Raw genomic sequence first — 25,428 nt, forward strand, 5'->3', positions numbered from 1 at the left:
TCTGTCTACCAGTAGCTGGTGTTTTGCACCTCTGGTATTCTTGCCAATTCCTTTCTGTGTCCCGCTCATGTATTGACCCATGTGCCTGTTCATCTTAGCCGATATGATGCCTGACAGGAGCTTCCATGTAGTACTGAGGCAGGTTATTGGTCGGTAGTTGGAGGGGACCGGTCCCTTCTTGGGGTCCTTGGGGATCAGGACCGTCCGGCCTTCAGTTAGCCATTCCGGGTGTCTCTCGTTAACTAGCAGCTGGTTCATTTGTGCTGCCAGACGCTCGTGGAGTGCAGTCAGCTTCTTCAGCCAGTAGGCGTGAACCATGTCGGGCCCTGGTGCTGTCCAACTCTTCATACTGGAGACCCTTTCTTGGATATCTGCCACTGTGATGGTTACTGGACCCTGTTCAGGGAGGTCGCTGTGGTCTGCCCTCAGATCCACTAGCCACTGAGCATTGCCGTTATGGGTTGCATCCTTCTCCCATATGCTCTTCCAGTATTGCTCCGTCTCCAGCCTTGGTGGTGCTGTTCTCTTATTGTTCCCTTGCCACTGAGAGTACACCTTTGCTGGTTCTGTGGAGAACAGCTGGTTTATTCTCCTGCCTTCTATCTCTCTGGTGTACCTCCTCAAGCGGCTGGCCAAGGCTGTGAGTCTTTGCTTGGCAGTTTCTAAGGCCTCAGGTATGGACAGCTTGCTGTATTTCTTAGGCACCTTATTTGTCGCGCCTTTCTGCAACTCCGTTAGTTGGCTAACCTCCCTCCGTGCTACTTTGATCTTGCCCTCTAGCCTCCTTCTCCATGGAGGGTACTGCCCCTTGTGGCTGTTCAACTTGTAACCAAGCATCTCACTGATCACTGCTGCCGTATTGTAGATCAGCTTGTTAGTGTCGGTAATTGTGGTTGTAGGTATTGCCCGTAGTGCTGCATTAACATCATCTAGCAGACCTTCTGAGGGTACTTCACGTAATCTTGGTAACCGGCTACGGGGGATCCAGGTTTCAAGCTTGGCCATGATCCTATTTTTCAGGTCAGTTCCTCTCGCACTCAACGATCCTTCTCCTATCGCACTTGGGGCTATGTACCCAATCTCGGGTGGGGGTGATGATATCTCCCCCCTGACCTGGCGTCCTGACTCCTCCTTGCCGTAGCATTTGTGTTGTACCTCGTCAATCTCTAGCTGTGAGAGCAGTCCCTTCTTTTGAATGTTGGAACACTGAGCTACTAGTTGTTTCGCCGTCATTGTGGATGTTGGGTATCGAAGAATCCATAGGTCCCTCATCCTATTCATGTAGCCCCTTCCGCCGGGGTTACTTGCGTAGTAGCATTCCAACAACGCCCTGTTTTCGTCCCTTGCCCACCGATGCCTTCTTGTTCCAGTAGCCCACTTTTCGTCAGGGTGCCCTGGTTCCTCAACACCTGACGCGGACCTTGTTGATCCGGGCGACGTCCGAGCCGGCATGCCTTCATATTTATCTGTCTCGCTCATGTCTGCGGTAGGCTTGCTTAGCATAGGGGGTCTAGCCTTAGGACCCTTACTGGATACAGACGCCCCAGGCAGGAATCGAACTTGCGATCCTCTGTTCCAAAGGCGTGTAGTTTAACCACTACGCTATCCAGCTGCTCTATATATATATATATATATATATATATATATATATATATGTGTTTCAATTCCTTGGAATTGTTTGCCATTTTTGCAAACGATTCCCTTATCGATTCCCGTCGCCACGAATTACGTCACCACGTTGCGGAGCGTCATGTACCTGGCAGGAAACATGGCGGCTCAAACGCTCAAAAGTTTGGTTATACTTTACGAGAACGGATGACAGCAGGGTAACTTGCAATACTTGAAAAGTAGATATTTCATTTCAGGGAGGAAACACTACGAATATGCAAAAGCATTTGCTCACAAAACACACGATGACCTTAAATGAATGTCGTGTTTTTAATTCCGCTCCGGACTCGTTAATCTCAACCCAGCAGCAGCGGTAACGTTTGTACGTCCTCTCCCGTTAATGCAGCAGGTAAATAATCAACTAACAGTGCATATTATGTTAACGCGATCTGCCTTCTTACAAAACCTGCCATTACTGTGCATTTAGGTGACCATGATGAGACAGACAGACAGAGTCTGGCTCAGATGCTGGCAGTTCTCGCTGCAGTCTACTGGTAGCGTCTCCTTTCAGGCCAGGATAGATGAATGTCACCGAGCAGTGACTAAGTTTGTGGTCAAAGGTTTGCACCCATTTGCCACAGCAGATGTGTTTAATTGTAGGCAGGGACATTACTGGATATTCTTCTGCAATTGTAATTATTGCTACAGAAGAATATTTATGTTATTATTTTACATTTACAATTTTTTTTCCTGGGGACCCTGTGACACCCCATTGAAGAGCCGTAGGCTGTGTATCTCTTAAGATCTCACTGTTGGGTTTGTAAGGCCATGTTACTCCTAAGTTTCTATCTTGTTTAAAGAGAAGATATAAAACAAAGTTCTAAGATAATCGACCTTAGTGTTCTCCTTTTTGAAAAAGAAATCGATAAGAGAATCGATAAAGAATTGAATCGTTAAACAGAATCGAAAATGGAATCGGAATCGTGAAAATCTTATCAATACCCATCCCTACTTGCACATATTTATTACAGGTGCATTGAAGCTAAAGGGGATATTTACTGTCAATCTCTGGCTGCGATTAATCACTTTACTGGAAACTTTATTAACTAGTAACTTCATTAGTCCATAACAGAAGCTAATATTTCTGTCCTATCATCGTTTAAACAGTAACAGCTTTACTACAATATAAGCTAACGTTTAAACCGTAACTTTAAGCTAGCACCATAAAGACGGTAAAACACGTAATAATATCTACAAATGCATCTTAAAGCTGTTATATTATCACTCGTTGTATTACTAACATAACCACATTAACATTATTGACACTCGCTGACTTTTAATAGTTATTCTATAAATGCTGTCCGTTCAAATGGTAACACTGCTGTAATCAACTGATTCCAGCCAGAGTGGCTTCTGGAGTCTTCCCACGCTCCTAATGAACCTCCATCTGGATGGATGATAACCACCTTCTGAACAAACTAGCAGGTGGAGATGGGCCATGCTGGCCCATTTCTATGGTACTGACGTCTGCTAATAAAGGCCAATGTATCGACTGATAACGTCCAAAGCGGGTGAATAAAGTCACCCGGTTGCTAGCTGTGCCATTACCCAGCTGCATACATCACTGCCTCCATCAATGCAATAAACGATGCAAAAGTAATAGCCTGTATTTAATTTTTAGTGAGCTCTATAATATTTAATAAGTGTACCCATCCGGTGCGTAAATCAAAATTTCAGGTTAGTATCTTGAAATTTCAGCACACTATGAAACTTTCTCATAATTTCTAGATGGCCAGTTAATAAGTAAGAAATTTGAGCCTCTGTGGTGTTTATCACCTCGGAGTGTTAACAGCAAAATTGTATCACAATTGACACAAGCTTCGGTTTTCCTGTAGAGGGCAGTGCTAGGCTGAATAAAGGAGCTCTTCAATAATTTATGTTTAATGGACAGGATGATAAATCTGCCCTCTTTTTACCGTTTTTATATTCTTTGTGCTATTATGTTTAATCCAGATATACTTACTACAGCATTATATTTTATTTCTATATGCACTATCATAGTACAGTCAAAAATCCATAGTGCACACTAAAAATAATTTGTACTGGAACTACTTGAACTACTTCATAATACACCCCCAGATAGAATCAAAACACACAGCACCTTGTTCCCATTTCAGATTTTTAAAACACAAAGCTTTAAGTTGCAGGGTAAAATTGTAGGTAACTTTGCTTCAAGAGAAAGTCAGTTAGCAAACAAACACTTGGATCCCTGTACAACATCCATAATCAGCAGGAAGTGCACCAAAATAAAAGGCTCATTATGCCAAAAAGTAACTAACAAACAAAGGTTTTTGAAAAGTTATTTGCAGTGCTATAGAGTTTTCTAAAAGTCATCCTCGTGATCCAAGGGCGTAAAAGAAGCAAACAATTAACACCACGCCGGTGTTGTTCACAGGACAGTAAACGTAAGTAAACGATCGGGAGACTCTAGTCGTTCCCCGCGTACGTTTATTACTCCGATTTCAGCGTTTTTGCTTCACAACTAAAGTGTGCAGTTTACTTTGTGCACTAACATGGACTCGAATCAACCAGCGCCACCTCTGGCCAAGTGCCACAGCCTACAGCCGGATCGACTTGTGACACACATCTGCACCACGTTTGAATTCGTTTCATGCACAACACATTTGTACCTTTCAATTGTGTGTTTGTCCTTTCCTCTAAAACACCTCAGAGTTACATGATACTTATTACTTAATTGTTAACCCCTTATTCTATTATACCTGGCAGTAAACATTTAAGATAATTTTAATTAAACCCCAATTTCCATTAGGGTTACCATTCTATTGCTTCCAGGTTAAAAATTTGTTGCCAGTATATAACAGCACCGTTATTAATTGGTTTTGCCTCACAGGCACGTGTTTTTTAACCACATTATTCCCACTACTAGGATTTCATTATTTATAAATATAAAGTTACTAATATTTTCTTATTATAGTTTAAGCTACCCAGCAGTATATAATTAAGATCAGTTAATGATTTGAAGTGATCTACAGAAGATCTACACACAGCAGAACTTCAGATAGTCTTCATACACCAGGACTCGTGTGCTGAGCTGTGGATTCTGGCACTTTGTTGTCATGTGATGAGAGCTGAGTGCTCGCTGACACGTTCATTGCAGCATTGAAGCAGAAGATTCTCCATGAAAGGAACACTGGACCCGTATTCGTGGGATACGGGACACAGATTACAGGAAATGTGAGATACTCACTTGTTGAGGCATGCCAACCTCACTTCTGTAGAAACGTATTGTCTTTCTTCACATGCCCTGCTGACATTTAGATTTCGTTTTTCAGAATCTAAAACTTATGGAGGTATGTTTTCTTTTCTTTTTCTTTCTTTTTCTCCTCTTGCCACTGAAAATCGAAAGCGGGTGTTAAATAGGTGTAATACACAAATTTCAACTTGCATTTTTTTCTGGCTCTGCTTCACATGAAATTACATCTGAACAAAATAATAAGACCTGCGATTATCCAAAGTTTCCCATCAAGTGGAGGAGGTGCTGTCATTTGGTTTTCTCTCAAAACACTTGAAGATTATTAAGGATCTTTTTGCTCAAATAGATGTACTGTAATCCAATTATAGTTTAAACTGTGTCCAATCCTCACATACAGTATCTCTCTCACCCACATCTGTAGGATGAAGATATGCTGAACACTCCTCATTGATAAAGAGGCGTGTTAACAGCTCCTCAATCCCCTCAAACCTGAGTCTGTCTGTCGTTTGTTTCTTCTGTGTTAAGCAAAATAATGTTTGTGGGTTACGCCATCACACACAATCCTTTCACTTTAATTTGTAGGTGTGTTTGAAAAGTTACAGAAATGTGCAGTGTGCCTGCTACGTGTCCCTGAGGCACCCCACCCTTCACACGATGGTGCTGGGTGATTTGTTGTGATGTTGTTTTGTGCCAGTAAATAACTAAATTGTATCAGTTCTGAATACATCTTATTTATTTAAGACAATGAATCCTAATGAGTGAATAAGAATAGTTTTCTTTTTACTCAAAAGATTACAACAACAGGAATCCTGTTACATGAAATAGAAAGATTTTTTTGGTCAGATTAAAACCTCTATAACGCTATTTTAAAATGAGCTTACATGTTCTTATAGCTTTTATTATTACTACATTACTACATATAGGTTTTATCTGAAAATCATGACATGGGCCCTGAACCATGAGCTTAATCCACAGGTAACGTGCACCGTGATCAGCATCAAGTTTGAGGGCTAGTGGCGTTCCCTGATCACCACCTCACGATACATCTGGCACCAGGCACACGAATAACAGCAAAGTACATTGATGACATCATCAGTGGCAGAGCCCTACAGGATGGAGAAGAGGAAAAAGAGAGAGCTGTTCAGACAGATTTTTAATTAGTTTGGAGTATCTGCTCTGTGAATAATAATAATGGATTGGATTTATATAGTGCTTTTCAAGGCACCCAAAGCGCTTTACAATGCCACAATGCCACTATTCATTCACTCTCACATTCACTGTGAACTAGATATTTCTTCTTTGAGCTCTGCTAAGAGCTCCATGATGCTGGGCATTACATTTTACAACCAAAAGGTGAATAAGGCAGTCTTCAGTAGTAAGTAATATAAATTTGGGGATTTTTTGGGGTGTGTGTGGATGCAACTGACTAATGTGATTTTTAACTCCACCCTCTTGGTCACCCTTCAAATATGGTTATTTCTGGCTATAATGCTCAAAAGAAAAGCTTTAAAATGCAGAGTGGCCAAATACATCTCTTTTATGCAGTGCATAGTCCCGCTCCATCTCAAACCCAGCCTTACTTCGATGTTGTGGCGCTCTCTGATGGACTGTCGGAGTAAGCAGGACACCACACCACAAACATCCAGCAGTGGCATTGCGCAGCACCATCCATGCTTACTGGCTGTCTGACACTGCATACAGGGGAAACACCAAAGGCCGTAGCAACCTTGAGGGAGGAAAATGTGCAGAAATACAGCATTAGAGTATCAGTGTTTACTGTAGTTTATAATCACTATATATCAAATGTCAGCGTGAGCAAGGATTGTTTTCTAAAGAGGTCATTTGTTTTAGAACTTTCTTTGGCTTCTTTATTTTTGTTTTTCCAGGAATTTTAGTTTTCTGATGCCACCAATGAAAATAAAAAAGTTGTAGTTTGGACCTCGTTGAGTTTGATGCAGTGTTAATGCAAAGTGTTTCATGCACATTATTACATTTCTTGCTCTCATATGAAAATCTGACTGGTGCTCTGAGCGGTGTACCAAGACGAGGTACACATTCCTGTGAAAACCTTCAATAGGGTGAGAAGCAGCCAGGTGTTGTTAGTCAGATGTGCTCGATTAACTTATCATCAGTAAGACTTTGCCAAATTGCACTCTGATAGTCGTGTTTTTGTGGCCTAAATGCTGCAGTGTAGCTGCTGTGTTGCAATTCTAAAAGGCCAATTTAATGTAATGCAATGCCTGGAAATCATTCTGTTGGTCCTCAGGCAGCCAGACTCCTTTTCAGAAACCCATGCAGTCACGAAACGAGGCCATCAGAGGCCAAAAACTACTCGCTATGAGACAACAGTGGTAACCGCTCCACAGCTGTGCTGCCTATGCTTTTAAATTCCCATAGCAACAGGGAAACTTAATCTTCTGTATGTATAAGTGGACAGTTTTATAATTTAGATAAATTTAGATATTTTGTCAACATTCTTGAATTGTCTGAAACAAAGCCTGAGGACATGGTAGATTCATAAATTACTGCTGTTTGTTTGCTTTGGTTTGCTGGGAAGACTTACAGGTTTTCATATCAGAGGTGCAATCTAAGAGCTCGGTGCTCCATGCTCCAGAGCGGGGGGATAACATCCCCTGGGTGGGCTGCTGGCGGACAGCCATAACTGGAGGAAACAAGCCAGGAATGGAGACACAGAGTGAAACTTTATAGCAGTTACAAACTGGCGCTAGAATACAATAGAGATAACAGACTGGTTTAAAGCATTATTGTCTACAGTGGGCCATTATGAGAGCCATTATTACACGTGTAACAAGATGTTTTCTATTTCATGCAAATCATTACAAATACCTGGAGTGACATGTACAAATAATTTGTGTGCAGTACAAAACAGTTCAATATGCAACGAATTACATGATTTATATTTTTTTCTTCCTAATTTTGTCTTTTTTTGTGCATGTGGGTCTGGAAGGCTTTAACATTTCCTTTAGTTCCAGCATCTCATGCATAAACTGTTTCATTACTACAGGTTATACTGAAATAGTAAAATCGATTCACATAGATTGCTGTATTTAGCTCATCAGTATAAAAAGTTTCTCTTACCTCTTCTCTGGTTCTCTGAGCTTTGAAGAGAAAATGGGAAAAAAAAGGGCTGAAACCCAGAATTTAACTCCAACTAAGGGAGGGGAGGGGACACATACACAAACACACCTCTAGCTCAGCAGTGTCACAGCCCTTTTAGTTTAACAGTTAAATTTGATGTTAAATGGATAGGCAAGGCAAGTTTATTTGTATAGCACAATTCAACAACAAGGTGATTCAAAGTGCTTTACAGAGACATTAGAAACAAAAACAAATAAAAAGCATGATTTAAAATAGATTAAAACAAGCAAACAAACAAACTAATTAACAAACAAACAAAACAGTATATAAAATCAAAACAGATAAAATCAGAACAATAGATAAAATCAGTAGTTAAATGTAAGTTTTGAAATTTAAGCTTAAAAGTGTGGATTTGGTGCTTTATTCAAATGCAGCTGAGAATAGGTGAGTCTTCAACCTGGATTTAAATAAACTGAGTGTTTCAGCTGATCTGAGGCTTTCTGGGAGTTTGTTCCAGATATAAGGAGCATAAAAGCTGAATGCAGCTTCTCCGTGTCTGGTTCTGACTCTGGGAACTGATAAAAGACCGGATCCAGATGACCTGAGGGATCTGGATGGTTCATACTGGGTCAGGAGGTCACTGATGTATTTTGGTCCTAAACCATTCAGAGCTTTATAGACCAGCATCAGAACTTTAAAGTCTATCCTCTGACGGACAGGCAGCCAGTGTAAAGACCTCAGAGCTGGACTGATGTGGTCCATTTTTTGGTCTTGGTGAGGACTCGAGCAGCAGAGTTCTGAATGAGCTGTAGTTGTCTGAGTGATTTTTTAGGTAGACCTGTAAAGATGCTGTTACAGTAATCAAGCCTACTAAAGATGAATGCATGGACTAGTTTTTCCAGGTCCTGTTGAGACATCAGATCTTTTATGCAGACCTAAACTTAGAAAAACACATTAAGACAATAACAAAGTCAGCTTACTATCACCTCAAGAATATATCAAGGATAAAATGATAGCTTCACGGAGTGTGTCGTCATAGTGACTCACTGAGGCTTCATCTGAACTCGCTTTGTGAAACCGAAAACCCAGAGTTTTCGTTAACTCAGGGTATACTTACTCAGTTTTTCCACTAAACCGGCTTCCTGAAATAGGGCCCTGGTGCTCCGGTTTTGTTTCCCCTTGGTCTCCCTGCGTCTTCCCGTATGTATTTCTCCGGACCTCCCTGCATCCTCGTTCTGGTTTGTCTTCTTAGTTTACCCAGTTTAGGTCTCCAGTTTCATGTTTTGTCGCCACCGCTGTTTGTACTTACCCACCACTGTAAATAAACACTCACCTGCACCAGAGCTGCTGCCTTTTTGGTCCTTTCCTACAATCCCACACGGCTTGCCCCGGCAATCCGTGACACTTTGCTTCAAGAGAAAGTCAGTTAGCAAACAAACACTTGGATCCCTGTACAACATCCATAATCAGCAGGAAGTGCACCAAAATAAAAGGCTCATTATGCCAAAAAGTAACTAACAAACAAAGATTTTTGAAAAGTTATTTGCAGTGCTATAGAGTTTTCTAAAAGTCATCCTCGTGATCCAAGGGCGTATTTGGCATGGACGGAAGGGACATGTCCCCACCAATATCCAGCGATTATTGAATTGTCCCCACCAATAATTTAATCTCTTCCAGTTAAGAAAAACAAAACCGATAGCAAGAAAAAAAAACGGATCTGTCAACGTCTCATTCACCTAGCGGTGCACAGAGCGTTAAATTACGTTCTCTACTGGAGTCCTACGTCATGTGACAAATATGGCCAATATGATTGGCTGTGCCTTTCAGAGAGCTCGGTTTAGTTTTAGCAGCGGCAAGCCCGCGCTGCGAGGACCGGTGTTCCAGATTAACTGGCGCTTAGATTAACTGGATTTGGTGGAACAGATGTGTGGCAGACTTGCGTTTCAGGAGCTGCTACCGACAAAATGTGTCATCTGTGACACTTGTGAGGTTATCTCAAACACACTCCGTCAGTCTTGATGCTGTTGAACAACAAAATATTTAAAAATGTCGCGAGTTTACCTGGTGATATTGTCATGCGCAACGCGATCACAAAAAAAAAAGCAAACAATTAACACCACGCCGGTGTTGTTCACAGGACAGCAAGAGTAAACGATCGGGAGACTCTCCCCTCGTACGTTTTATTACTCCAATTTCAGTATCTTTGCTTCACAACTAAAGTGAGCAGTTTACTTTGTGTGCACTAACATGGACTCGAATCAACCAGCGCCACCTCTGGCCAAGTGCCACAGCCTACAGCCGGATCAACTTGTGACACACATCTGCAGCACGTTTGAATTCGTTTCATGCACAACACATTTGTATGGAACGCCAGGACTGCCATAATGAATTAATTAAATACACCATTAAATAATTAATTAAATGTGGCAATAATTAATTAAAATTGGAATTAATTAAATAAATAGTTATGACACATGTAATTAATTAATTATTGACACATTTAATTAATTATTTATGTATTTCACATTTTAATTAATTATTGACACATTTAATTAATTATTTAATGATATATTTATTTATTTCATTTTGGCAGTCCTGACGCCTGGCTCTCGTCATGAAATAATTTTATCTGTCAGCCTCACCCATCAAACTCAGGGGGCGGGGTTAACGCTGCCCATGCAGCTTCTCTAACATTTGATTGGTTGCCGTGCAAAGTAAGTCAAAACAGGTCGATCCTAGAAAATCGATTGCTTGTGTAGACTTGGGGCAGCCAGTTATCCCAGAATGCAGATCAAATCACAAGCAGCAATGGTGGTGGTGTAGTTTTAAAATACCCCGTTTTTCTGTCACCAGCTACACTTTTAACAGTGTTTTAGCCGTGAATGTCGCGACGTATGTCTGGTCAGGTTGTCAACATAGAACATGTTTGCAAAAGTGCTCAGATGTTTTCAGAGATTTCACTAGCTCTGCTAACAGTTAGCATGCAGAGTGCACCGAGGGGGTACGTTAACCGGTTTGTTTACATATTCCACTCTCCGTGTTCCACATGTTGCATTCGCAGATTCTCATTTTCACCGAACGATCGTCTCTTTCCGCCTGGTCTTGTGTCTCTGTGCTTCTGTAACATAAAGAACGAGCTGACATTTTTCTCACGAAACCAGCGATCAGCTCAACAGACCCTCAGTTTACCTGCATGCATCCTCCTCCTCATCTGTCAGCTGTTTAACACCTGCTGCTAATTCAAGAAACACGCCTACGTTACCTGGTGATAGTCACAGTTTAACTGGGCAGCCGGTGCTCGATATAACGCAATGTCAGCGCATTTTTCTGCACAAGATAAGTAAATATAGTGTTTTCCCCGAGCGCAGAGCTGCTGGAGCTCGTTTCCTTACAGAGCACTTTATAGGCGAACAGCTTTATCAGCGGCTGATGTCCAATCACCGGCACACAGCTTTCAAACCTCAGCTGAGTTTTAGCTCTCAGTGGTTAAACGCTGGACTTCATTCACTCAGGTTCTGTCTGTCGGGTCACGTTTACTTCGCTGTTTTATTTACAACTGAGCAAATCGGTTTGGCTGAGGTTAAAGTTACGTTTCATAACTGCATAGTTTCACAGACGTTTAATGGTTCACTGGCACATGTGTTAGACTGAACTATCATCTAAATATCATCTGTTTTTTAATAGTTATTCAACTGTATTCTAAGCACCAGCTGTCTGTTAGAATGTGATTTTTTTTCTCTCTCTGTTGGCAGACGTATAAAAATGCGCAGGAAAATCTGACATGCATGGCGAACTTCACCGACGATATTTAGGGAGGAATAAACACACATCAAACATAAATGAACCATTTGTCTGTCTCCATAATTGAGAGAATTTTCTCTTCTTATGTCAACACTCTCTCTCTTTTTTTTTGCTTTTTTTTTGCTTTTTCGGTCATGTTATGTTTACCTGTCAAAGGCTTGTTACAAACTATGAAACACATCGTGCAGACTTCTGGATGTTAGAAGAAAACTAATACTGCTCATGAATGAGACTAAAGGCAGGAAGGTGTCCTTTAAAACTAAACATGTTAATAGGACCTCCCTGTTTATATCATAGTTTATGATATAGCACGTGTATTTCAGTAATAGCCTGCTGAGGCCACTATACGTGCTGGCCTCATATCAAATGTGAAGGCAGACTGAGTCTATGTTTGACGTTTTTTATATCTAATCTTCCTTTTCAAACATTTAAACAGCAGCGAGTCTGCAGCTGAGGGAATACAAATTCAAATTGTCGGAACAGGTTTGCTCGTTTCTTGGATTCATTTGGTGATTTATTAAATGTATAACTGTTATTCTAATCTGCTGCTGAGTCTCTTACACTTTTCTTTATGCTGTATATTTTCACGTCTCTGGAATAGTTGGCAGTTAGATAGTCAGCTGGGAAACTCTGTGTTAACTCATGGAGCTGAGGATATCGTGGATATGCTGACCTCGCTGCATGGTGTACAGAGCGAGGTCAGCATGATTAATATTCACAATAAAAATATTAGCCGAACATCATGAAGTCTGTATGTGTTTCATAGTGTCGAACAACCTTTGTACAGTTAAAGCCAGCAGTTACTACATGACGGAAACACCAACGTTATCTCTTTTATGTGTTTATACACAGGTCACGCTGATTACTGAACAAAAACCCAAAGATCAGATGTTAAACAGATTTATTTGCTCTCTCTCCTCCTTAAACATGTTTTTAATGTTAGTTATAATTCAGAATTGGCGACTGAAACACGTAGGACACATAAGAACATCAGGAAATAAAACACCGATAAATATAACCTCAGTAAAAGAAGTCAGCGGGGGTTACTACAGCTGTGTACCGGGGCCTGCGCTTTGTCGGTGGGATTGCTTGCGAGGCGAGCGGGTCTATCCCACGCTTTGCCGTGAGACTGGGCAGACATCTCCGAAATCATCGAAACACTTTTGCAAAGAGGCTGTATCTTGACAAACCGACCAGACACATGAAGATTAAACTACTACATTCTCGGCTAAAAAAATATTAAAACGGTATTTGGTAACACACAAACAGGGTTTTTCAAAGCTCAGTTCTGTTAGCTTCCACATGCCGGTTGTTGTGTGCTAGAAACAATGGCCACCAGGCCAAAGCAATGGTTTTGACTCGATCAGCGTTAACCCCGCCCCCTGAGTTTGATGGGTGAGGCTGACAGATAAAATTATTTCATGATGAGAGCCAGGCGTCAGGACTGCCAAAATGAAATAAATAAATATATCATTAAATAATTAATTAAATGTGTCAATAATTAATGAAATGTGTCAATAATTAATTAAAATGTGAAATACATAAATAATTAATTAAATGTGTCAATAATTAATTAATTACATGTGTCATAACTATTTATTTAATTAATTAATTCCAATTTTAATTAATTATTGCCACATTTAATTAATTATTTAATGGTGTATTTAATTAATTCATTATGGCAGTCCTGGCGTTCCATACATTTGTACCTTTCAATTGTGTGTTTGTCCTTTCCTCTAAAACACCTCAGAGTTACATGATACTTATTACTTAATTGTTAACCCCTTATTCTATTATACCTGGCAGTAAACAGATAATTTTAATTAAACCCCAATTTCCATTAGGGTTACCATTCTATTGCTTCCAGGTTAAAAATTTGTTGCCAGTGAAGTGGTGCACACATTGACGATCCAGTACATAATGCATTGGGTTCTGTATAACAAGTACTTTTACTTTAGTTGCTAGCAATTGAGGGAGACCAGTAACAAGTCACAATAATGTGAAAAGATAAAAGCATGTGCGATCATGTTCGCTTCACAAAGAGAAACAGTAAGTTTAAGATGAGCAATGTTCCACAAAACAAGTTTGTGCAATACAGCATGGCACCAAATTTATGTCAAGATCAAAACATGAGCTGTAAATATTTAATGTGTCGCAAGTGATGGCGGGGAATCAAGCGCAGAGCAGAATTCAGTTCCAAAAACAGAGTTTTATTTACACAATCACCAGGTGCAGAACATATTTCCCACGTGTGGGACTAATAAAGGTTATCTTATCTTATCTTATCTTATATACAGTGGGGTAATTTGGAGGTTCCTGGGGTCCAGGGGGGGGAAATCTGAAAAGGAGAAGCTCTCTCACACACGCTCTCTTCTCTGTACGCGTCCACACAGCGGGTAGGTTACGGGTCCGGGAAAACTATTCACAAGAAAGATCGGTTCAGCTCAATCACAGATTTACACACGAAAACTTTACTGAGGCTAGAAGCTCACTAACGTGTCTCGCACAATCATACAGCGATGAGACTGTCTGCGCCCCGGCCTTAAATGGCAAACACATAATGGGCAACAGGTGTGTGGGCCAAGGGCGGGAGCCCGCAGTGAGCTCCGCCCAGGTAAAGAGGCGAGAGAAAGAGTAAACAAAAACACATGTAGCCTTGCGGGGCCGGCCGGGCAGACACGGGGACCATGACATAATGACCATTCAGAAAGATTCAAGTCAGAAATCTGTGTATCTTATTATTTTTTGTGTATTCTGTATTCTCTGTGCATTTACATTTTCTAACTGTTTCCTGCTGAAGATCTACACACAGCAGAACTTCAGATAGTCTTCATACACCAGGACTCGTATGCTGAGCTGTGGATTCTGGCACTTTGTTGTCATGTGATGAGAGCTGAGTGCTTGCTGACACGTTCATTGCAGCATTGAAGCAGAAGATTCTCCATGAAAGGAACACTGGACCCTCAGGGATTTCTGTATTCGTGGGATACGGGGCACAGATTACAGGAAATGTGAGATACTCACTTGTTGAGGCATGCCAACCTCACTTCTGTAGAAACGTATTGTTTTTCTTCACATGCCCCACTGACATTTAGATTTTGTTTTTCAGAATGTAAAACTTATGGAGGTATGTTTTCTTTTCTTTCTCTTTCTTTTTCTCCTCTTGCCACTGAAAATCGAAAGTGGGTGTTAAATAGGTGTAATACACAAATTTCAACTTGCATTTTTTTCTGGCTCTGCTTCACATGAAATTACATCTGAACAAAATAATAAGACCTGCGATTATCCAAAGTTTCCCATCAAGTGGAGGAGGTGCTGTCATTTGGTTTTCTCTCAAAACACTTGAAGATTATTAAGGATCTTTTTGCTCAAATAGATGTACTGTAATCCAATTATAGTTTAAACTGTGTCCAATCCTCACATATCTCTCTCACCCCCATCTGTAGGATGAAGATATGCTGAACACTCCTCATTGATAAAGAGGCGTGTTAACAGCTCCTCAATCCCCTCAAACCTGAGTCTGTCTGTCGTTTGTTTCTTCTGTGTTAAGCAAAATAATGTTTGTGGGTTACACCATCACACACAATCCTTTCACTTGCCTGCTACGTGTCCCTGAGGCACCCCACCCTTCACACCATGGTGCTGGGTGATTTGTTGTGATGTTGTTTTGTGCCAGTAAATAACTAAATTGTATCAGTTCTGAATACATCTTATCACGTTCGTACAATATATTGTACGAACGTGATAATTATGTATATTGTAATAACGTGATATTATGTTGTTTAAACGTGAAAAGTATATTGTACAAACAGGAAAAGTATCTTGTTAGAACAATAAACCTTTCACGTTATACCGTGATACACTTGTATTTTTCTTTTGCCTGGGTGGCAGCTCTACGCTTCCGTAGGTGTGGGTAGTGAGAGGCTCACAAAGTAATTTCTGCAGAACTGGAGAAATGAGGTGGGCATGTTTTAACGAGTGGAAAGTCTCCTTTCAGTAAATCCTGCCCTTCATCACACCAAACAAAACAGTTAGGCATTAAGAGATTGCAACTCTTTTTATGCAGAAACTCTACTTGGCCAACATGACAGAGAGAACCTATCAGAATGAATTAACTAATCAATGCTCTCCTCCCATCCCGTTTCAATAAAGTGATGCACTCAGCAGAAGAGCTCTTAAAGTTCTGACACGTGGAAACATGACACAGAAAATGCACAAACTCATCTTATCCAAAGACTTATTGAATTAAAATGCTGAACATATTGCCATTAAAACTTTATGTTAGTCTTGTTACTGCCAAAAGAGATACTGAGTGAATGATAATGTTTGTTGGGTGTTTAAATAAAGCCATCTTTCACAAATATGTTTATAATATCAGCCTAAAAGATGATGTGTTGAGGGAGTTTACATATGCTTTCCATTCGCTTCATATTAAACTCACTAACACATCTTACATCTTGTCATTTCCAGTGTTTTTTCATAGTAACTCTCTGTTGTCTTTGGGTCACACAGGTTTTGAAGAAAAAAAAGGTTTTCAAGCCAAAGAAGGTGTGGATTCATACAGATACCTCTGTGTTTGACAGAGTGTGATGTGAACTGAAAAAGTAAGAGCAAGTAGCAGCTGAAACAATGACAGTTGAATTCCCAGGAGAATTAGTCAGCAGCCTTGCAGCGTCGATCAGAACAACCCACAGATGTTTTAAGGAAATCAAAAAAGAAAGTCAAAAATCTAGTAATCCAGATGTGATATAATAAAGGTGTGAATAACACCATTCTCTAGTTTAGAGCGTGATGCAAAGGTACTCGGAAATATTCTAAGCTTCCTGTTACACGATACTACAGATAATAATGGATTGCATTTATATAGCGCTTTTCTAGGCACCCAAAGTGCTTTACAGTTCTGCTATTCATTCACTCTCACATTCACACAGTGGTGCAGGCAAACCACAGTTGTAGCCACAGCTGCCCTGGGGCAGAGTGAGAGAAGCGAGGCTGCCAATATCGCGCTTCTGGCCAACACCAGTAGGCGGTAGGGTAAAGTGTCTTGCCCAAGGACACAACGACCAGGACAGAGAGAGCTAGGGATCAAACTGACAACCTTCTGTCGCGGTTCGGATTTTGAGGAAGAGACATACGACTGGTAGTAGTGGGTCAACACAGATTATTTTTATTATAACACACAGTACAGTGTGGGAAGAGCCGGACTTCTTCGAGCAGACCGCTCCCCATCCTTATATAACCCTGATGACATCACAGTTAGATCTTACTGGAAATGATCACAGTTCCCTACACTCAAAAAGTTCTCCTTATATAGACATCAGCTGCTACTTTAGAGACAAACAAGTGTGTGATATGTTGTGCAATTGTGGGTTCAGGCCAACAAAAGTCCACTGTCCTTATCTGACTCGCTGTGGAGCGCCTGGACCTCCAGCTCCTCTGGTGCTATTTGCATGACAGAGTATAGTATTATATCTAGAATGTGTTTTATTCTGGAATAGCAGATCTACTAAGTGATCAATGATAATACTGATGATAAACTGATGATCAGTGATGCAGACTAATGAAATAATGATAAAATAATGACAGTGCATGTAAATGATAACAAAGTGACAGTAAAATAACAGGTTTTTCTCGACACTTCCGGTTACAGATAAGCCTCCCAACCTCCTGAACCATGGTCGCCCCGATAATAAGTCACTTTTCACCACTGCTTCTATCCGGAAAACAAACATGCTAAGACTTGGGGAAAATGCGTACCAAAGTTGGCTAAGCAACAATGGTACTTGTTGACCTTTTTTTTTTTTTTTTTTTTTTTTTTGAGAGTCTGGGTGCAGTTCCCCCCTCCAGGGGCAAGGGTACCTAGACCCGGTTAGTAGAGTACGCTTGGGGAGTGTGATCGTGTATACAGCGTCCCTTTATGTCTGTCTCCACGTCGGTTGAGTGTGAAGTACATATGAGAGCATGAGGGTGGGAATGGATGTTTGTGTCTGTGTGTGCCTGTATGTCTGTGTCTATATGTCAGGTTGGGTATCAGACGCCACCTCTCTGGGGACATCTCGGGCCCTCCAAGGTTTGGAGGCCTATCTCCACCCACCACCACTTCCCCTGCCGGTGGCGGACTCCCTCAGGTATCGGTGCGTTGGTGGTTCTTTGTATCTGGGGGTGGGTGTCCGGGTACACACCGGCTCACTCCTTGGCGGCCGCTTATTGGAGCTCGCTCGGGCCACTTTGGAGGTGGGGTGCCCCCGGCCTCTCGGCCTGGGGCTCGGTCACTCAGGCACAGCTGGCTGCCGGCGGAGCTCACGGGCGCGTCACTGCAACTCCCCCTGGCTTCTGCTCCGCGGCTGCTGAATGAGCTCTCATCTGGGACTCTCCTTAGCTCTTACTGGGACAGTGGCGCGGCTGCCCCTCTGTGGGTCTTCCTTGGTCTCTTGTGTTCTGGGTGCCTCTGGATGTCTGGAGTTTTGATCTCCTCCATACCTGCTTGATACCATAGAGGACAGGGCTGTGGCTCCCCACACTCTCTAGCAGATCATTACATGGAGAAACCTTTGGAATGCAAGCATGCTGATCCACACAGGTATGCACACAGGTGTACACATGGGTATTCACAGACGCGGACTAAAGCTTTCTTGGCTGCTGCCTCAAAGCACACTGTGCGCTGTCTATCTTGCGTGCTGCACAATATCGTTTATTATTTAGTAACTATTGATATCTATGACCAGCTAGTTTATTGTGATGGTGCTTTTTTTTTTTTTATTATTATGTTGCTCTTTGTTGTTTGCTGTCTCCCCTGTTTTTTTTGTTTTTCTTTCTCTTCATACAGGTGACCCAGGAGTTTTTTTTTTTTTTTTTTTTTTTTCTCTCTTCCCCCCCTTCTCACCGTCTCTTCTCCCCTTTGGTTTTCTTTCTTCCTCTCCCCCTCTTTCTTTCATTCTTTCCCCCTGTCCTATTAAAAAAAAAAAAAAGAAAAAAAGGATGACAAAGGATGAACTGAAGCTCCGCCATCACGTGATGTCACATGCTGCTGTTTCTGATGTCACTTCCAAAAAAAAAAAAAAAAAAATGAGAGTCACAAATACAGGTTTAATCACAACAACGGGGGATAATAAGGTCACAAGATGACATTTCAAACTGATGCATGACACAAGTCATCCTAACGACTGTATAACGAGCTCGATGTTGTTTAAAAGCCTGATAAATAAACGGTTTATTTATTTGTATGTCGACTGTGGCAAAGAGGTTGCTCTCATCTGAGGCAGAACTAAGCAGCCAGCCAACAGCTGTTTGTTATAGGTCAGATATTCACAAATAACTAGGCATGCGTATGGAAAATCTGTGTGCAAGTGAACAACATAGCATTGAGGCAAACCAATTACAGCACGTTTTCAGCTGAAGTTTGGATGGAAAAAGTGAAGGTGAAAACTGCATATGTCTCTGTGTCAACTAAAGAGGCTAATAAATACAAGCATGTAAAAAAAAAGAGAAGAAGCTTGGACTGAAAGTGTGAGAATATTTCCACTCCATCAAAGTCTGTACTGCAGATAGTTACCCCTTGAAAATAGCTGTCCAAACATGTATAATGTAATTAAAAGTATTTATAAAAACAACTTTGCGGTTATTTGTTGTCATTTAATCATCACAGAGTTATGTTGGCTCATACGCCACAGAACCAGACAACCCTGCCCTTTTTTTTTTTTTTTTTTTTTTTTTTAATAACATTAAACTTTTCGTGGTAGTCCTCACAAAAACATGCTGAGACTTGAGGAAAGAAAAACATACTAAGTCTTGGGGAAAACAAACATGCTAAGACTTGGGGAAAATGCGTACCAAAGTTGGCTAAGCAACAATGGTACTTGTTGACCTTAAAAAAAGAATTGATGCCATTTCGGGGCGACTGTGGCTCAGGAGGTTGGGAAGCGTATCTGTAACCGGAAGGTTGCCGGTTCAATCCCTGGGCTCTCTGTCCTGGTCATTGTGTCCTTGGGCAAGACACTTTACCCTACCTCCTGCTGGTGTTGGCCAGAAGGACCGATGGCAGCCTCGCTTCTGTCAGTCTGTCCCAGGGCAGCTGTGGCTACAACCGTAGCTTGCCTACACCAGTGCGTGTGAATAAATAGTGGCATTGTAAAGCGCTTTGGGTGCCTTGAAAAGCGCTGTATAAATCCAATCCATTATTATTATTATTATTATTATTTCCTAAACACAACTCAGAACTGTTCACACTTGATGAAACTGATGTAAGCCAGTTCAGAGTGCACAGCAAGCGAGGGCGAGTAGACAACAGTCACCTCTGACAATTTTCTCATACGCCAGGTTCGCTTGTTGCCTGCTGTGTTTGGGTGGGCAGCTAAAAATATTAAGTGGGTCTTGGGTGAGATAGTGATCTCTGACAAAATTAAGCATAATGAAAAAAAATGGTCTAGACTAAAATGAAGACCAGTCATTTGTTACAGCTTCATGATGACTTCTGGAAGGATGAAGACAGAAAACACTGCAGGATTTAAAATCTGCAGCTGTTTTTGTACTTTTGCTTTTTTCGACAGGTCAGTTAATCGAGTGCATCTGATTAATAACACCTGGCTGCTGCTCACCCTCATGGTTCCTGTTGAAGCAGCAAGGGTGCACTTAGGTTTTCACAGGAATGTAAACCTCGTCTTAGCACACCGCTCAGAGCACCAGTCAGATTTTCATAAGAGAAAGAGTAATGTAATAATGTGCATGTAATAATAATAATAATGTGCATGTAATAATAATAATAATGTGCATGTAATAATAATAATAATGTGCATGTAATGTGCATGAAACTTGATGAGGTCCATTTTAAGCCTTGCTCTTCAGGAAGTTGACTTCTTTCCTGTTACGGCGAGTGGGATGAGCTGTGTGGAGAAAAATCACGGAAGATCCAATTGCAGGCACTCATGGAGGTGCGAAGGAGGTTTATTGTAAAAATAAAATACAAGTAGAAAACAGCAAACGGGACTGAAGATAATCTAAACTGAGAACAATTAAACATGAACAAGAACACGAATATGAGGGCGGGTGAGCAGAGGCAGATGACAGACAGCAGGAAGAACACACGGATGAAGCACGGTGGATACACAGACGGACCAGCGACTACAACATAAGAAGACACAACTTAAATACACACAGAAGAACACGGGGAGATTACAAACAGGTGGGGAACACAGCTGGAAGTAATAGGGCTAACGAGACAGGGGGAGAAGTAAAACTGAACACGCTGACATCACACATGAACATGAACCTTCAAAGTAAAACAGGAAACAAGACACACTTTACTAAGACACAGACTAGAAAGGGAGAGACAGACTAGACACTGAACTAAACCTGCAATAATAACAAAATACAACCAGAACATCAATCATAATACATATACCAGAATAACTGAAACATAGATTTATCATAATAATCAATAAAGCACCAGAGAAACAGAAAACAATCCATCATTCAAAAATAAACCAAAACATAAGAAACTCAAAATGCTGGGTCAAAATGACCCAGAACCGTGACATTTCTCCTTGTTTATTCTGTGACTTTGTATCTTCTCTGTCGTTAAATTAAAAAGTGTGTGACCCTTTGCAGGACTGAAAGAGTGCAGAGCCTTGTTCCCTCACAACACCCCTCCCCTCACAAGTTTTAGTTTTAAGTAGCACTTCCTCTGATTTTTATCAAAGCTCAAAGAACCAGAGAACAGGTAAGAAAAACATCTTGAAGCAGTCAGCATTCTTTCTGAATTTGTGATGCTGTTTGGTGTCATTTTTCTCAGCTGGTGACATGATGAACTTCTGTTAATGAAACTCAAAACATAAAGATGCTGTGAGCTTACATGTGCAACAACAGCATTTTATTCCCTCAGCGAAACAGGAACAAAGTAGACATTAAAAGAAAAAATCTTTACTGTGACCACAGGAAGGTTATAAGCATTTAGGATATAACTAATGTATTTTAATGACTTCAATTTTATGCAAATCCCTAAATTTTGTATTAGGATATTTAAAAGCAGAAGTATGTAATGAAAGACATGCAAACAAAAAAGCTTTAAAATTCAAACAGCTTCTTGACCAAAGAGCAATAACACTGAAATTACCTTTACATGCCAGCATCTTAGTTATTCCACGAGCTAGTGAAAGTTTGTGTTTTTTGTGGTTAATTAAGTAATTTAAATTAGGAAGTCAGAAAATAATAACATGTCAAATTTAAGGCTCGATACAAATACAAAGCTACTCCTGTTCTTGCTGATGTTTGGGCCGATGCTAATATTAACTCAAAGTTAGCTAAACTCTCAAACTGTGAACAATGTGCTGTATAACAAAGGAACTGGACCGAAGGCCACCTTCACCTTTCAAACACGATCACACGGAGCTTTGTCTGCTTTGCAAGCACACCTGCAGGTGTGCTATTGGCTGTATACCGTCAATTTAAAATCAACAGTGAACCTCAAATCTGTGTCTTTGGACTCTGAGAGGAAAGCTGAGCAGGCACAGTGAGCCCATTAAGACTAAAAAGGCCAAGTTCTGCATCACATAGTGTTTTGGAGTTACTACATAGACAAAGGATGTTTTATTATGGAGGAAATATGAGTAAAGTCCTCTTTGTCTGCTTTTCCACTCATCTTTAGTCTATCTCTTGTACCTGACCATTTTCAAAGGAATGCTTTTTGTTTGTAAGCCACTTCACACTGACCTATGAATCATTTAAGCATAAAAAATACACCTAACCCAAAGGATGAACCAGTGTTATGTCTACACAGCCTAATAAAACATGTCAGATCCAAACCCAAGTATGCAGAGATACCTCTGGCCCTTCAGTTGAGCCATCTACGGTTCACTGAAGCCTCATCAGAAATGGTCTGAGTGGAAGTGAGGCTGTTAAGAAGCTGTTCTTAAGGAAACAAAACAGACAGAAAAGACTGAGATCTTTCAAGTTACACAAGAATTGCACTGAAAATCAGTGGAAACAGGTGTGATGGAGAAATTACTCCAAAATAGTGGATCTTATGTTGAGGTCTGGACTCTGAACAGTATTTGGTGATATCCATAGGTTCTAGACTTTAGATAGTCAATGGCCGTCTAAAGCGTGCAAAGATCCTTGTAGAGGGTTGCTTGCACCAGGAAACACCGTGCTGTGCACGTTACAGAAACAGCGCTGTAGACAGTAATGTTTTACACCAGTCTATTGACTTTTTCAGATTCTAGCTTTGGCATTTCTATCTTCCAGCCATGGCTGCTGTCTACCAGCAACCCATCCAGGTAGTGACGGTCGCCACCACTAATAAAAACTCCGGACGATGGAGCACCAACCTCTGTAATTGCTGCTCTGATATGCACACCTGTAAGTGAAGCCAGCAAATTTTACAAACAGCAGTGATTTCTGCATCAACTCTGTGCTATTTTGAAAACACAAGATGCAGGTCATGAAAGGAGACGTTAATGAAAACTGTTACAAACTCAAGGATATCTTACATCTCTGTGAGTTTTTCTTCCCTCAAGGTTGCTATGGTCTTTGGTGTTTCCCCTGCATGCAGTGTGAGACAGTCAGTAGACATGGATGGTGCTGCGTCTTGCCTCTCCTGGACGGTTGCTGTGTGGTGTCCTACTTATTCCGCAAGTCCATCAGGGAGCGCTACAACATCCCTGTAAGGCTGGATGACCAGTAAAATTGAAAGTGAAACCTATTTTTATTGGAAATAAGAATTAAAGTTAAACTTAACAAGCCCAAAGTGAGATAATATCGCAGCCCTGTTTTTAATGTTGTATACAACAACATTTTAAACTGTTGCAACCACGACAGCTTCAGAGAGACTACATTAACTCCTGCTGCGTGATCCTCTCTCCTTCTTCTCTCCTCATTGGCAGGGTTCATCCTGTGCCGACTGCTGTCAAATATTTTGGTGTTACGAGTGTGCTTGGTGCCAGATGCATCGTGAGCTGAAAATCAGGGCCAGGCAGGCACCTGCCATCTTGACGGTGGTCACCACGCAGGTCATCCATGGATAGAATATCATCCTCGTGTGTCAAGTGCATGTCACTTTTTCTTAATTAAACTTATTTGTCATAATATTGCAATTAAAAAACATTTAGTTGTTTGTACAGCTTGAAATGAAAGCAAAGAAATGTAGCCCCTTTGTATCTGCTTTTTCATAGCATTGCAGAGGTCATTGCGAGTGCTAGCATGGTGTAGGTGATACGTGACAGCCACATTAGTTGCTTTACTTTTAGAACATTTTTATTACGAAGATGTTTGAACTTTTCATAAATGCTTTGTTAGTGCATTAAAATTGAGGATATATCATGACATAGCGTATAATATCATCACTTTCTTCCAATCGTTCCCCAACTGGGTTTAAGCTATGCTAAAATAAAGCATTCATAGACACCTGTCTAATGCATTCTTTCACCTTTTTTACACAAATGTATGAAAACATGTCTTCAAACCTTTCACCCTTTTCTCAAACCCTAAATACAAAAGCCAAAATGACCTGCATCAAAACTGTTTGTCTGTGGCCAAAACCACACAGTAGTTTTAGATCATGGTCGCCTTAGCAACGTTTAGCTCATTTATAATTAAACAGACTCTGTCTGTGCTGCAATAATTTTTACAGTCACCCACGTATTGCCTTCCTTCTCTTTCTTATGGTTCTTGGTGTGTTCTTGTTCAGCATATTGTCTGCTGTTACTGTAGTTTCTTGATGTATGTGTGGATGTTTGTATCCAGCATCTGTTTCTGGATCGCCTGTTTAAATATGCTGCATCAGATATGTTTGTCTCAACCCTTTTCATTTAGAAGTATAACAACATAAAAACATATATACTAGTGGCATTAAAAGATAAACAAATAACTGAAGACCTTCTTTGGGCAGCCCAACAGTGCCCTCTACAGTAACGTTGATGTTAGCACAGCCTCACCTTCTTTCTTTCGCCATTATTTTGTTTCTAACATTCAGTAGCTTGGGGTAAAATGAATGGTTAATATATCTCCCCATGAGGTGATAGATAGATAAATATTTCCTGCAGTATTTTATGGGTTAAAGTGTTTATAGTCATATCAACAGGCTGACAATCTTTGTACGAGCTGTTTCATTAAACCAGTTTTTATTTGTGTTTCTCCATCAAATCAAAGGCTTTGTAGAACTAGCCAGCTGCAATTCTTCATTTTTAATAGATTTATGTTGAGCATTTCACAACAGCTTTCTGAGTATGGAGGCCTACAAGTGTCAAAATGAATAAACCACATCAATCAAATTAATTAATTAAAATGGGAACTAAATAAATTAATAACGTATCAGATGTTTTCAATGAAATGAACTGATATTTAATTAATTACTTAATAGTGTGTTTATTTTATTCATTTTAGTATTCGTGCCTTGGTTAACACATTCATTCTTAAGTTTTTCAGTTTCATGTAGTCCAAGCTGAAGTTTCAGCAGAAACCGATCCTTCATTTAATTGAAGAGATTTTATATGAACACAGGTTAAACTCAAGAAAAATTACACCAAGAGCAATCAAGTTTTATTAAGCACAGAGATTTTATTAGTCAGATTAAAACCTTCCCTGAGATAACAACCACCACCTGATATGTCAATGAAACCTTTAAAAAAAATCTAATTTTAAAGCTCAAGTGTTTA

At 40.6% G+C, this 25,428-nt stretch overlaps 2 protein-coding genes across 3 annotated transcripts; one reads left to right on the forward strand and one right to left on the reverse strand.

Annotated features, from left to right (window-relative positions):
* Window positions 1-5,654: 5,654 nt before the first annotated feature.
* Window positions 5,655-8,105, reverse strand: LOC147335756 (placenta-specific gene 8 protein-like). Its single transcript, XM_086281739.1, has 4 exons — window positions 7,982-8,105; window positions 7,446-7,544; window positions 6,463-6,608; window positions 5,655-5,988 (listed from the first exon to the last, which is right to left on the reverse strand). The coding sequence occupies exons 2-4, from the start codon at window positions 7,540-7,542 to the stop codon at window positions 5,893-5,895; spliced, it is 339 nt and encodes a 112-aa protein (XP_086137865.1). The 5' UTR covers window positions 7,543-7,544; window positions 7,982-8,105; the 3' UTR covers window positions 5,655-5,892.
* A 12,505-nt stretch (window positions 8,106-20,610) lies between these two features.
* LOC147335757 (cornifelin homolog B-like) lies at window positions 20,611-24,252 on the forward strand. 2 transcript variants are annotated; one of them, XM_086281754.1, is made up of 4 exons: window positions 20,611-20,960; window positions 23,021-23,134; window positions 23,293-23,438; window positions 23,659-24,252. In XM_086281754.1, exons 2-4 carry the CDS (start codon window positions 23,023-23,025, stop codon window positions 23,797-23,799), a joined length of 399 nt encoding a protein of 132 aa, XP_086137880.1. In that variant the 5' UTR covers window positions 20,611-20,960; window positions 23,021-23,022; the 3' UTR covers window positions 23,800-24,252. The 2 variants fall into 2 exon arrangements, with proteins under 2 accessions (XP_086137880.1, XP_086137888.1); XM_086281762.1 differs by having other exon boundaries at window positions 20,611-23,134.
* The last annotated feature ends 1,176 nt before the right edge of the window (window positions 24,253-25,428 follow it).

This window comes from Aulonocara sp. 'chitande type north' Nkhata Bay, linkage group LG3 (assembly GCF_057382095.1).
Source record: "Aulonocara sp. 'chitande type north' Nkhata Bay isolate Kocher_YH1m ecotype deep benthic linkage group LG3, A_spYH_male_GT1.1, whole genome shotgun sequence".
Classification (NCBI taxonomy): domain Eukaryota; kingdom Metazoa; phylum Chordata; class Actinopteri; order Cichliformes; family Cichlidae; genus Aulonocara; species Aulonocara sp. 'chitande type north' Nkhata Bay.

What these genes read in the sequence shown, in the direction of transcription:
- LOC147335757 (XM_086281762.1), top strand. Translation starts at nt 23,023, where the DNA reads ATGGCTGCTGTCTACCAGCAACCCATCCAGGTAGTGACGGTCGCCACC. An exon ending in CTGCTCTGATATGCACACCT is followed by an intron (nt 23,135 to 23,292) that starts GTAAGTGAAGCC and finishes TCTTCCCTCAAG; the next exon opens with GTTGCTATGGTCTTTGGTGT. An exon ending in GGGAGCGCTACAACATCCCT is followed by an intron (nt 23,439 to 23,658) that starts GTAAGGCTGGAT and finishes CCTCATTGGCAG; the next exon opens with GGTTCATCCTGTGCCGACTG.
- LOC147335756 (XM_086281739.1), bottom strand. Translation starts at nt 7,542, where the DNA reads ATGGCTGTCCGCCAGCAGCCCACCCAGGGGATGTTATCCCCCCGCTCT. An exon ending in CACCTCTGATATGAAAACCT is followed by an intron (nt 6,609 to 7,445) that starts GTAAGTCTTCCC and finishes TCCTCCCTCAAG; the next exon opens with GTTGCTACGGCCTTTGGTGT. An exon ending in GAGAGCGCCACAACATCGAA is followed by an intron (nt 5,989 to 6,462) that starts GTAAGGCTGGGT and finishes TCCATCCTGTAG; the next exon opens with GGCTCTGCCACTGATGATGT.